Raw genomic sequence first — 13,904 nt, 5'->3', positions numbered from 1 at the left:
GGTATTTTTTGTGCTCAGTAGTCCCATCTGGGAGGGCTTTCTGGTTCTACATAACCATGGGTCCTGGATGCCTGAATTACTATGTTGTTTGGGGCTGCACGTGTGCTAGGCTAGGCAGTTAGGGGAAATGCTTCACTTAAGTCTACGTAAGAGTTCAGTTGGGAAGCAGAAAAACAGTGGTCCACCCCAGCAGGAGTGCTTGCTAAGATGCAATGATGCCCTGCAAAGGCGCAATGGGAATGCTTCACTCATATGAACTCACAAGCAGGCAGCACTGTTGAGATGGGGGCTGGGGAGTGAACACAACATAGGAAAATTAAAACAGAAGCACCTTTGCCAGACCAGACGAAGTTGTAAGCCAATACAATGTCCAAGTGCCCTGCAAAACCAGGCACACTCTGGCGACACAAGCTCAACAGAACCCATGATCAACCATACAATGCCAGATAGCTGAAGGTGTGGGAGCACTTTTGCCAGCTGAGACCAAGAAGCCAATCCAATGCACAGGTGCCCAGCAAAACCCAGGCACCTTGGAACAAAAATACCATCATTTTCCCAAGGAAGTGAAGTCTCAGAAGGTGAGAGGAAGTGCCTTTCAGCTCTATCCTGATAGACAGGGTTTTTTTTCATTCATCATATCCAACAACACACTCCTAATAGAGACAGCCAGGCCTTGCCCCTCTAATCGCACATACACAGCAATAGGCCTGCCCTGGATAAAGGTTTATTTAATATAGTTATATCGCACACAGAAAGAGGCAGAAGCTTAAAGTTCCTCCCCACTCGCCACCCACTAAAGGTGAAAAAAAAAAAAGGCCAAACCAAATGAGACACATGGAAGGATCCCACACCTCACTATGAGACAGCTGTTTGAGAATCTGAGACATCTCAATCTCGGTCTAGTAATATCATGCACAACCATTAAGTATTTGCACTTTCCCCCCTTACATAAATGTTTTCCCCAGTTGTCATTAGCCTGTGTAGGGAAATACAAGTCAGTTCCTTTCATTCACCAGTAAAAAAAATGGTGAGGGATCTACACAATCACATATATTAAAAAAACAAGAATGTGTGAGTCTTTCTTTTCTTGACAGAAAAGAAAATGGTAGGCGCAACTTTACAAAAGAACAAGTTTTGCTAATAGTAATCCGGAGCAATATAAATGCTATTTTTTCAAAGTACTGTTTCCCAGTGCAGGGCATACTGGTTTCTGTGTGTGTTTTTAAAACAAAAGTGGTACTTAAATAAGGGTCTCTGACAGCAGCAGAGAATTGGAAGTGGGTGGGGGGATGGCAGGAACTAGGACTCGGTGGAACATTGAACATAAAGAAGATCCAGGAAGATGTGACGAATTAATTCCCACATCTCCTTGGTTCTTTATGTTGATTGAAGTATAGTCAAGGAAGTATCTGAATTGCCTATAAAGACTGAGGCAAGTTCTTCTACTGGAAATTTTGGAAGACAGCTCCACTGATAAGGAGAGCAGTCCCCAAGAATTTCATTCCAACTGGCTGAGGGAAGGGAGTTACAACCAGAAGTGCACTTCCCATGGAAGTACTATCAGATTCACTTCCTAATACAACTAGCTTCAATTAAGAAATTCAAGAACCTCACCAAATTTTTAACATCAACAAAAGATCCCACTGCAAAGTTGACTTATTTTTGTACACTTGTAGTGGGAAACTCTACTCACAACCACAGTGACTACTGAAACCATAATAAGTCAGTACATTTGGGCTTTGCTGAATATTTTACCCCTCCAATGATCTGCAAACTGTAAAAGCATCAAAGGAAACATGATTGTAGTTTCCATAACAAACACCCTCATTCCAGAAATAAAAATATTGAGCCGTGGAAGTCATTGGGCTAATGCTTGAAGCAAAACTTTCCACCAGCTGAGTAACACCTGCAAAAGGCCACCTCTTTGACACAAGAATAAAACATAAAAACCATGGCTTCCTGCCAATACCTTTGTGTGGAAACTTGCTTGAAGCCGGGAAGAAGAAAAGGAGGGAACGAATTACCATGATGTGGTTGGAATTTCCCTTCACCTCCAAGATTACTACAGTTTGGATTTATTCACTTAAGTGCTGATATACAGTATCTAAACCTGAGGGAAAAATCTACTCAATCTGATTTTTCTCAATTCTGTTTTTTCCTTCCGATTTTCAGTATCTCCAAGCTTCAAGATTTGTTGTAAATAAACTGCTTTTGCATAACAAATCAGATATTTCAAACTACTGAGAAGATATAAATACAGTTTAGTTCGCGGCATGAATTTTCTGCTAACTGAAACTTAATACAGCATATTTTTACTTCTTTAACACATTTATATTTGGTCTTTCATCTAAAAAGGCTAATACAACTAACAAGAAGATTAAAAACAGTAAAATATTTACCAGTTAAAATAATGGGTAAACTAAACAATAGGTGCCAACAACAGATAATCTCAAAGATTATATGAAACAGCATATAATAAATTATCAAATAATGGCAAAAGTAAAGAAGCTTTGTGAATAAGAGATCAAAGAGTTTTATATGTGGAAAGTATATTATTTATATTTTTCTTTAAAAATAGCGAGTTGAGAAGGAGATTATTAAAATGATATACATTACCATTAATAACCCTCATCAAATGCTACAGTGATATGGGGTTTAAAGGAAAGAAGACAAACATCATTTAAATATATTACAATAAATGATAACTATGTGATCTCAAGGTTGAATATGTGATCATTTTTTTAGACTCTTGTAACAATAATCACACCAATATATATTTCTCACCTATTTTAATTACCGTATATACTCGTGTATAAGTCGACCCGCATATCGGGCCCTCCAGGGAAGAGGCGGCCTATAAGTCTAATAAGTAAGTAAGTAAGTAAGTAAGTAAGTAAGTAAGTAAGTAAGTAAGTAAGTAAGTAAGTAAGTAAGTAAGTAAGTAAGTAAGTAAGTAAGTAGATAAATTAAAAGTCGAGTCACCTAATTTTACCACAAAAAACTGGGGCCCTTTCCGCATGGGCCAAAAACGACGGCCTGGGGGCGGTAAAAACGCTGCCCCCAGGCCGCCGTTCGCACAGGCGGCGCTGCTGCAACGCAGCAGCGCCGACCTGACAGCGCTACCCCCCCAGGGCGGTGTCAGGCCGCCCTAAACAACAACCCTTTAAAGGGTTGTTTTTGGGGGGAAAGCGTCTTCCCGGCGGTGCGGTGCGAACCGCGTCATTGAACACGCAGTCTCCCTGGCTCGTCCCACTCACCGTGTCCCGTCATTGCTGGCCGTTGAAGGCCATCGCTGTCCTCCCACCCTGGAGGTCGGAGGGCAGCGTATGGGCTTTGACGGCCAGCAGGCTTAATACACGGGACAAGGTGAGTGGACGGCTATAGAAGAGGCGGCTCTGTGCGGAGCCGCCTGCCGTTTGCCGGCCTCTGCTGTGGCCGCTTGCATGCGTGCATGCGAACGGCCTTCGCCTCCACGCCGGCGGAATTCTCGCCGGCGTGGAGGCGACAGGGAGGCCGTGTGGAAACGGCCTGGGAAAACTGACTGACTCGCGTATAAGTCAAGGGTGGGAAATGCAGCAGCTACTGGTAAATTTCAAAAATAAAAATAGATACCAATAAAATTACATTAATTGAGGCATCAGTTTGTTAAATGTTTTTGAATATTTATTTCAAATAAAAACAGTAAACTAGCTCTGTAAGTGGAAAAGAGGGTCAACAAGAACAATATGATATCAACAATAACTTTAAAAGTACAAAAACCTTAGCTTTTTTGTAAGGAAGGGCTTTAAACAATGGATCTTACAATAAAAACTGGAATGAACATGCCTGTTCACTTTGATTCAAAACTACCCTGCTTTTTAAAAGAATAATTCATTATTTTTAGTGTACATATTTTTAAAATTGCACATGGCAGGTGTCATTTTAGAAGGAACATTCACACAACCTGTCAGAAGAGGAATGTTTATGTCAGCAGTACCAACATTTCAGAATATCTTTAGGAGACCCTCCTGATGATATCACCCAGGTTTGGTGAAGTTTGCTTCCGGGGGGTCCAAAGTTATGGACCCTCAAAAGGGTAGCCCCATCTACCACTTTGGGGATCCATAACTTTGGACTCCCTGAACCAAACATTACCAAACTTGGCTGGTATCATCATGAGTGTCACCTGATGATACCCTGACATTTTGGTGCCGCTAGCCTAAAAACTGTGTCCCCTGGCTGCCGACAAAGTAAAAACCATAAAATATTTTTTTAAATATACCTGACTCGTGTATAAGTCGAGGGGGGCTTTTTCAGCACAAAAAAATGTGCTGAAAAACTCGACTTATACACGAGTATATACGGTAGTAGAATTTTTAGTTTAGCATTGTCAAATATCATTATTAGTTTTATCAAATATTATACAACGTATTTTATGATTTCTGTAAGACTGTTAAGTATTATTTCATGACCATTATTATATCATTTATATTGTCAATAACAACTATTTGTATTAACTGTCTTTTCTCTAGTAGATTATTGTGTATAGTATAAAATGAGTAAATTGTTTTTTCTTAGATGTCAAGTAATTATAACTGTTTTTATTTTATTTTATTTTTTCTGTTCTGTTTATATTTATAGAAAATAAAAACAAATATTTTTAAAAATTAATTGGCAAATAAATATGGAATTTTACAGTATTGGTATTAAGTTCTATATGCAGTGATAAAAACAAAGAGACAACCTAGGAGGAGATACATGTTAAATAACATGTGCAAACTAATTTAACCAACTCACTTTTTCTACTATAGCTTTTATTTTCAGCAAGACTTGAATGCTTAAGTCACCACAGATCTCAAACAATGTGCCTTTCTCAGAAACCTGTTTCTGCTATTAAATAAACCCCCTAGTGCAGAGAAGGACCCTAATACATTTCCTAACAAGATGTTAGGGGCTGTGTTGGGGGAAAACAAACCTAATATATGCACCAACTTTTTCAAAGCAAAACTGGTTTAAAAATCTTCCTAATCACTCTGAATTTGTTATGAATTATAAGCCTTTTCCACACAAGTTAATCACAACGTTTTCAGGATGATATAAAACATTTTCTTTAAGGAGTTCTGTAGTTTCTCTTTTGTGAATGAAAAATTGCGACTGAAATAGATCATAAGCTGACTAGAAATAATCACATATGCATTTTCACTGTTTGTGTGCATGCACACAGACATGTGCATGAACCTGAAATGCCCCTGACTGCACTCTGTGGGCTCAGCATCAGATGCTAACTGGGCTAAAATGCATCAGTGGATTTTGTGAAGAGCTGTACATAATGCTCTATCTACCTATGGAAGAGAAGCAAGGGACATGAATGTTACAGCCCCAATTCGAAAGCCATCAACATCTGTATTTTGTTTAAAAAGATACGTCTTATTTCTTTATTTCTGCTTGTATCCTTTCTATTCCATAATTTAGGATAGGTATGACCCCAGAAGAAGGAGGGAGCAGCAGTGGCGTAGGAGGTTAAGAGTATCTAATCTGGAGGAACCGGGTTTGATTCCCAGTTCTGCCGCCTGAGTTGTGGAGGCTTATCTGGGGAATTCAGATTAGCCTGTACACTCCCACACACGCCAGCTGGGTGACCTTGGGCTAGTCACAGCTTCTCGGAGCTCTCTCAGCCCCACCTACCTCACAGGGTGTTTGTTGTGAGGGGGGAAGGGCAAGGAGATTGTAAGACCCTTTGAGTCTCCTGCAGGAGAGAAAGGGGGGATATAAATCCAAACTCTTCTTCTTTTCTTCCTTCAGGACAATACATTTAGACAGCTGAGCTGACCTCCATGGATATACGAGTAGCACCCACCTTATAGCTTGTGGTAGATTAGTGCTATGGTGCAACTGGCTTACACTAAGGATTGAACAGATTTGGGGCTAGGTGAGCAGGAAGCTGCTCCCCTAATCCCAAACCTGAGCAGTCCAGTGCACAGACGAAGCTTTTTAATCTCCCATTCCCTATGCTATCTGGAGAATGTGTCAGGTGGAAGCTGGGGAACAGGCTTCTTGGGTTATGTGTTCATAGTTATATACCCATTTGTGTGTGGCAAGGGGAACATGTGGCAGGGGCATATTATCTTGCATCCAACAGTCAAAAACTGGCACCTATATAAAATTTTTAAAGCTGCACAATGAGGCCAGCTACAGCTGCATCTGCATCCTTGAATAACAGGCCTTTTTATTTCGTAATTTTCTATTAATGGAGAATCTACTTCTGAAAAGTTATTTTCCATCAGTACCACAACCTGTTCATGCTTCTTTTTAAAAAAATAAAAAGTAGTGTCTTTGCATATGAGCCAAAAAGTCTATGACTTGTCTAATTGAATGCTTCCATAGAGACAGACACAATAATTCTGCCTTTAATACAGCATCTGTGACACACATATTTTCTATTTTGGCCACTGAAGCTGCTTGCTTGAAGGGGGGAAAAATCTTTAAATTGGGATCTTGCTAAGAAAACATACATTAAGATCCAAAATACTATTAATTTCCTACGTGGTTTGACACAAGAAGTCTCACTAGCGAGCCAAATATATTTTCAGTAAAAGTGCTGTAGTAACAAATTAGGTATTCTACACATTGAAGGAACTGTGGCAATCTGAGCAGAGATTTCCTGAACTTTCTGGTGAGGCAGAAGTATTCTTCTATGGACTAAAAAAACTAGAAAACTTATTGTCCTTCACACTTGCACTAAGCTTCAATTCTACACAGTCTTTAAATCCAAACTGCCAGTCCAAAATAATACTAGGGTACACACACATGCATCACATGTTTATTAACTATGAAAGACACCCTAATGTATTGATCATGATTCTGTAGTTTGGCAGCCATAGAAATTTCAACATATGCCTGCATTTAAAGTACATCTTATAAAAGAGAGTTGCCTCGCACATGCCTGCAGAAATGTGAGGAAGCTGAAGAGAAACCACAGAATCACATGACTAGAAGAGATCAAAAGGCCACCTCAGACCAAATTCTAATGTTCAGAAAATATAAATATTTCAACCATTCTGGGCCGTTACCATTTCAGAAAGCAGGTGTGAGGGATCACCTATTTGAATATTTTCTAAAATCAATAATTGCCAGTGTATGAAAAGCTGAAGCTATCTGCAATAAAATTAATTTTTTCTCTATGGGTAAACTAGAGGTCAGGGACCATCCACACAAACATGGGCTTTCCTTAATAAGATGATATATCATGATTTTAAGCTAGAATTCCAAGGCCACAACCAGCAATCCCTATGAGCCTTATGGGGACAGAGATTGGCATGCCAGTGTGCTGATGCCACTTCCTTTGAAAACTAGACATTATGCCATGATGATGGGGCACTCTAGCATTTGTAAAACTTGATGCTTTTACCAAAAAGTTTTTGTAAATCCTAGACTGTACCCCCCACCCACCAAAAGCTATGATCTCACTTCTGTTTTTTGACAGAAGTTGCATTAGCACACTGGCAGGCACCCACATTTTTTTCTTTAGTTACCTCCCACTGGCTTTTCAGTCACTGGCAGGGGCGGGGGAGAGAAACCCAACTATCAGAAGGTAGGGGTACTAGCCCTACTTAGGTCTAGTTCACACTTACAGAAGAGTGAGGTGGTAATGGGGTGGAAATTCCCCAAAGTGTTAAAATGGCCTGAACCACTCAAAACTGCATGTAGAAAATCGGCACAGCGGGAAGACAGGCCCCATTCCCTACCTCTGCTTGCTGTGTTCATTTTCTATCTGCAAGGAGTTATTTTTAGCATAGGGGAAAAACCAAAATGCTTCCATGAATTGCAGCCTGCAGTTTCACAGTCATTCTACCATCTCAGATCTTAGCCACATCATTTCTCCACATCTGTGATTTTCATGTTATATCTGCCTGCAGGAATGCCAACGGTTTAGTACAACTGGTAATAGGTTTTAGATCTGTTCAGTAAATATTAGATTGCCTTCTGGGTTCTAGATACAACCTGAGTAACAACCACTTCATTCTAGACTCTGGTGGATTCCGCAAGGGCCAAAAACAGCGGTGTGAAAGTGTAAAATGGTTTAACACGGTGTAAAAGAGTTTACACTGTTTTCACTCCGCTGTTTTTGGCCCCTGTGGAATCTTCCTCTGATAAGCATAGATATCCAACTTATTTGATTCTCTCGGCTGTGTCTTACAGAGTAGAGCTAGGCCCAGTACAATTCTTCTATAACCAGCAATAGTGATGTTTGTTTCTGAAATTAGGATGTTAAACAATGAAGCTTTAAGGATTCATCATGAGACATGATATCATAGCCTAGAAATGCAATCCAAACATCTAGTCTGCTTAGCACTACAAACAGTAAATTTTGAATACCCTGGCAAATCACGACGATGTGAATTACAAAACAGTAGGTAATAGCTGGATCTTTCTGCAGATCCAGCATGCCCCTATCTGAGAAGCATATATGACTTCATCATGGGCAAAGTTTGTCCCTACTTTGAAGAAAGCCCCCAGAAAAAAATAACCATGTCTCAGCTCAAGTGTCTCAGCTCAAATTTATCAATGTTTGGGCTACAGACCACACAGCTAGCAAGATGCAAGTAGTATTTCCTGCCATGCTACAACCTTTGGCATTACCTTTACGGTGTCCTCCATGGCTGGTGACATCATAGGTCACACACTATCTCAAAGTATAAATGAGAAGACAGCAATCACACAACAAGAGCAATTTCATAAAACCTTTTTCAAAAGTTCAAATAAGTAATTGTCCAATCCTAAACTGCTTTCATGTGTCATCTAACTGCCCCAAGGGCCTTAATGTGCAATGTAATAGCTAATATTTCTTTACCATAATGACTCCCCATCTACTACATATAGTGTATTTTGAAGCAGCTACAAAATAACAAGCTTTGAATACTTACATAAAAAAACCTTGGAATCCTAGGGGCAAGCCTTTCAGTTTTTACCTTCCACACCAAAGGCACAGGAGAATTCAAAAGGAATACCAACGACTTTTGGTGGATATGAATGGAAGAAATGGGATTCAAATGTAAGGTGACCTACAAAACAAAACAAAACCGTGCAATTAGAACATTCAAAAGCTAATGAACAACATTATTTTGCATGTAATAACATTATTTTGACTTTCTGAGCGTTCAAATGTAATACTCACATTATCTCCTTTCAAACAGTGCCATAGACCATTATTATGCCCATTTTTCAGAAGTATGTGTTGAACTAATAATAATTCAGAGATACGTACTGTACCACGCTTAAGGCTGACTGCTGAGTTTATTTATTTACTTCCTTTATAGCTCCTTCTACCTGCCACTGTGGATCTCAAGTGGCTTACAACACTGTCCCATTGTCCATTTTATCCTTCAACAACTCTGTAAGGTAGATTAGAGTATGTGACTGGACCAAAATCCGGATTCCACAGCTTACTTATCAGAGAGGGGATTTGAACTGTGGTCTCCCAGATCGTAGTCCAACACTCTAACAGTATCACTATATCATTCTAGTTCTCCACACTCACAATTCTGATGAGATTTGAGTAGGGAATTGTAAACTCATAGTTCAAACCCATGGGCCTAATTCTCAGAACTGACTGTAATGTGACACTGGTAGGCAAGAAGCACTTATCTGTAGGACGCTATGTGATTCTCCTCTCCTCCATTTTGTTCTCACAATGTAACCATGAAATAAGTTGGGCTAAGAGAGGTAGGGATTTGTACCTGGGTCTTCCCAGTCCACAGAAGAATTACATTTGTCAAATTCCAACAAAGTCAATAGGTTTAGAAGGGTATAACTTGGCTTTGGATTGTACAGCTAGCCTGGCACTCTATTCACTTTGAACTTTCAACTGCTACCAGTGCCATTCTCAGATCCTTGATCAATCATGAAGCTTACTAGTAAGCACTTATGTTTCCCAATAGATCAAGAAAAAATATCCTTGTCAGTATTTTTGAATTTGGACCTGTGCCTACAGTACGGTTCAACTGAATAGAAAGATTTTCATACTATGGTGTATGCTTCAATTTGCCCAAAAGCTCTGTTTTCTGCCATTTTTTACCAACAACCCCAAGTGCTGCTCAGATATCAGAGTATTCTTTTCTAAGATTCTGCAGGTCAAGCAGCCTGGGACAAATCATGATAATGCACCTTACAGAATTTGTTGTGACAACAAATGGGATAAAGCCATCATGTAAAATGCCCTTGGTAAAAGAGTAGGATGCAAGCAAACAAAATCTGTATTAGCAGCAATGGAGGAGAGCAAGGTACAGTCAATAAACTGTACTACTATTCTTTCTTCTCCCTAACAAGCTGCATGCCATCCTGGGGATTTTAGCCCCGGCGCTGGACTGAGGATGAAACTGAGCTGCGGATGAAGAGAGTGCCTGTTCATTAATATCCCTCGACAACCAGGACTAAACACTTATTCTGGAGGGAAAATAGTGATTCTTGTCTAAAATCCTAGCACCATAGAAGGAAGTCTATTTTTATTTCAAATTATCCATTCTTTGCCAATTATACTGAGAAGTAATTGCGCAGTCAATTAGAATCCAATACCTCTGACCCAGAAAATTATAATTTAGGTTGATTGAGGTTGATTTTCTGACCCAGAAAATTATAATTTAGATTGATTTATAGCATCATCATTTCCTGTTTGGCACTCATGCCAGTCTATATAACAAAGATAGCAAGAGGGAAACAGGAATACCAAGATAAAACTCTCTAGGTGTGTTCCTATTTACTTTTCACAGGATCAGGTTAACAGGATTCAACAAGCAGGTTTTAATCATACTGATCAGGTGAATGTACAAGTTTCTGGAAAGTCAAAAGAAGCACAAGGCTTTTGAGCAGGTTTGGGAGGCAAACACGAATAATCCTCTGCACAGAAATCTAGGATGTGTGGGTTGAATAGTCTTTTGGGAGGAAGTCTAAGAGAAGCCTCAAAAACTCTGAACGAGGTCTGCTAATGAAAACAACTCCAGGAAAGAGATGAGGTATTTTGGCACTTGTGAGGGCGTGGGGGCTTCTCTTGGAGCAATCTGAGAAAGATGCCTGTTCATGAGGACAGAGCCCTTCAGTCTTATTGGCCTAAAATGTTTCCTTGCTTGCAGTCTTGGGGTTGGAGTGGAGAAGAGCCTAAGGAATAAACTTCTACATTTACCAGTGTTCAAAATACTGGCCATATTTTTCTTGTTTCATTTCTCCCCCAACATACCAGCACATTTCCTCTGAGGGCCACCTAATCACCAAATACATCCCCAAGTGACATGGGACATGATAAAGAGGCACACTGTGTAGTCTGAGGTAAATTAAAGCATCTGAAATATGTCATGTATGAAAATAATAACAAAACTGTGCCCTATGGCAATATATAAAGATTACTGAATCACTATTTTACTGGTTTTCATATATTTAATTATACACTGGTAATCAATACTTGAAATTAATTATACACACCTGCGTTGTTACAATATATTAACTGTATAGGGCACAGTTCGGTTATTTTTACTTTTATGTGACTACTGTGCCACCCCAGGTTTTGACATATTAGTTATCAAAAAATGGAACAGTATGGTGCCTGAAATACGCAGAGAGGAGTAGGGAAATCACACACAATAGCTCTTTACGCACACTCTAACTAGGTACAATGAATGTACAGGGAAGGCGGCAATGCTGGAGGTGATATTATAGTAGCCTGGTCCACCTCTAAGGTCTGCACTGAACCTGCATACGTGGGTGAGGAGTAGGAGCAGGACCTGAGAGGAATGCAGCAGATCCTCATAAAAGCTAGGTATCACTTAGAAACAGAAAAGATAAATGGTAACTTTCTCTAAGGCCAGCCCACTCCTAAACCAGAAACCTTTATGACAGTGATGGCGAACCTATGGCACGGGTGCCAGAGGTGGCACTTGGAGCCCTCTCTGTGGGCACACGTACACAGAGTTCATCATGTGGGGAGCGGAAAATCACCCCCCCCCCCCCCACACACACACACACCGCTAGGCTGGCCTGGGCCACTGAACACAATGTGTGTGCACCACAGTGAGCAGGGAGGACTCGGCTGGTGGGCCTGGTGCCTGTGCTGCAGGTGGCTGTTGCCCGAGGGTGGGGGCGGGGGCACAGAAGAGGCAGAGATGCTAGAGAGGCACAGAGCAGTGCGCACAGGACTTGCTGGAGGCTAGAGCAGGCTGGCCCCTGCTTGAGCAGGTGGGGCGGAGGAAGAGGGAGCCAACCGGTTGGCACTTTGAGATAAATAAGTGGGGTTTGGGTTGCAATTTGGGCACTCGGTCTCAAAAAGGTTTGCCATCACTGCTTTATGACATAAGAGTCATCCATGTACTTGACAGGAGCTTGGCAGGATGTCACAGGCTTGGGTTTCTTTTAGTCTGCATACTTGAGTAAAAGGGCAGACAAGGAAGCAAAAATGTCCCTTGAGCAAGTCAAGCTGATTGTCCCTAGGTGTACTACAAGACAGCACTGCAGGGATGCTCATATCAGTGGCACCAACCATGAGCACTGGAAGTATGTAGCAGTATGTGAGGATCCCACTGATGAGCAGACTCTGACAATCACTGACTCTGAAGAGTCTGAGGAAAATGGTCCCCGAAGAACTGGCAGAGTTGCTGGGGCTTGGATCTGCTTGCTCCTGGCTGCACATTTCCTCAAGGAAAACTCTCTGTAAGTTAAATGGTCTGAGCGGCACACTGATAGGAGGAATTTTGCTCAAGTGTGGAAGTTTCTAGTTCCACTCTAGTGGATTCTTACAGGACAACACAGCTTTAGGATTCTTTGAGTACACATCCCTCAGCGGCACACTGAAAGCAGTCAGTGAAGCTTGAGTCTAGAGGTTTCATGTTCTCATGAAGTCTTCTTCAGTTCTCACAGAAAGTTATATTATATACTGTTGAACAGTATATAATTAACGGCTGTCCTTGATATTAATTCCTGGATGTTCAGTACACAAAACTTTCATTTGAAATGTGTGTCTAAGGCCTCTTCCGCACACGCAAAATAATGCGTTTTCAAACCACTTTCACAACTGTTTGCAAGTGGATTTTGCTATTCCGCTCAGCTTCAAAGAGCACTGAAAGCAGTTTGAAAGTGCATTATTCTGCATGTGCGGAATGAGCCTAAGAAGGAAAGGAGGACACCTAAGTTGGTTCTATGTTAAGTAAGTTTTACCAGCTACTTCTGCGTGATCCAATTATATGACATAACTTAGGATATATTATAGTCTAATATTTTTATATTTTAGGAAATTTATTGCATTTATGAAATATGTATTTATTATAACAGTTATTTATTGTACTCTTACCAACAGACCTCTGTAAAATGCAGTGGCTAGTTTTATGTGGGAACTGAAGAAGACTTCACAAGAAGATGGTTATACTGCAGATGCTGTTTTTCTAACAGCTTGATGCCAACTACTTGCCACCTACTGGGAGATTCTCTTTTTCTCAGATTACCAATCAATTGGAAGACTGACTTCTTACCGTATGATTCCACCTACAACAGAATGTCTTTGGGAGTTCCTGCCTAGAGGAGGCTTGTATGAAATGGGAGGTTTGGATACACTACTATAAAGACTATTCACCCATTTGCAGAACTAATAAATGAACTCTGATGCATAATTCTTGATGTCTTTTACTCAGCTGTATATTTTGGGATTGATATCCTATGATACAATGATATAGAGGATAGTATTTTTGCACTCTGCACAGTTGTCACTTTACTGCACTTTATGATTTACTAAATCACACATCACTTTACAATTTATTCTCATTCAATTTGGATAGAAGCTCAGACATGGTGGCTTTCATCCTTTTCTTGTGGCTTCTACGCCATATCTTTTTGTGCCTTCTTCCACATAGCAACCCCAATTTTCCTTGATGGTCTCTCATCCAAGTGCT

At 40.4% G+C, this 13,904-nt stretch overlaps 1 protein-coding gene across 1 annotated transcript in view; it reads right to left on the bottom strand.

Annotated features, from left to right (window-relative positions):
* TGFBR3 (transforming growth factor beta receptor 3) overlaps nucleotides 1–13,904 on the bottom strand; it is a 161,133-nt gene that overhangs the window by 69,092 nt on the left and 78,137 nt on the right. The window contains exon 4 of the mRNA XM_048497042.1: nucleotides 8,904–9,041. Within this exon, the coding sequence (XP_048352999.1) occupies nucleotides 8,904–9,041 (138 nt within the window). The remainder of the gene's footprint in view (nucleotides 1–8,903; nucleotides 9,042–13,904) is intronic.

This window comes from Sphaerodactylus townsendi, linkage group LG05 (genome assembly GCF_021028975.2).
Source record: "Sphaerodactylus townsendi isolate TG3544 linkage group LG05, MPM_Stown_v2.3, whole genome shotgun sequence".
Lineage (NCBI taxonomy): Eukaryota > Metazoa > Chordata > Lepidosauria > Squamata > Sphaerodactylidae > Sphaerodactylus > Sphaerodactylus townsendi.
This window is presented reverse-complemented; position numbering and strand designations above follow the sequence as displayed.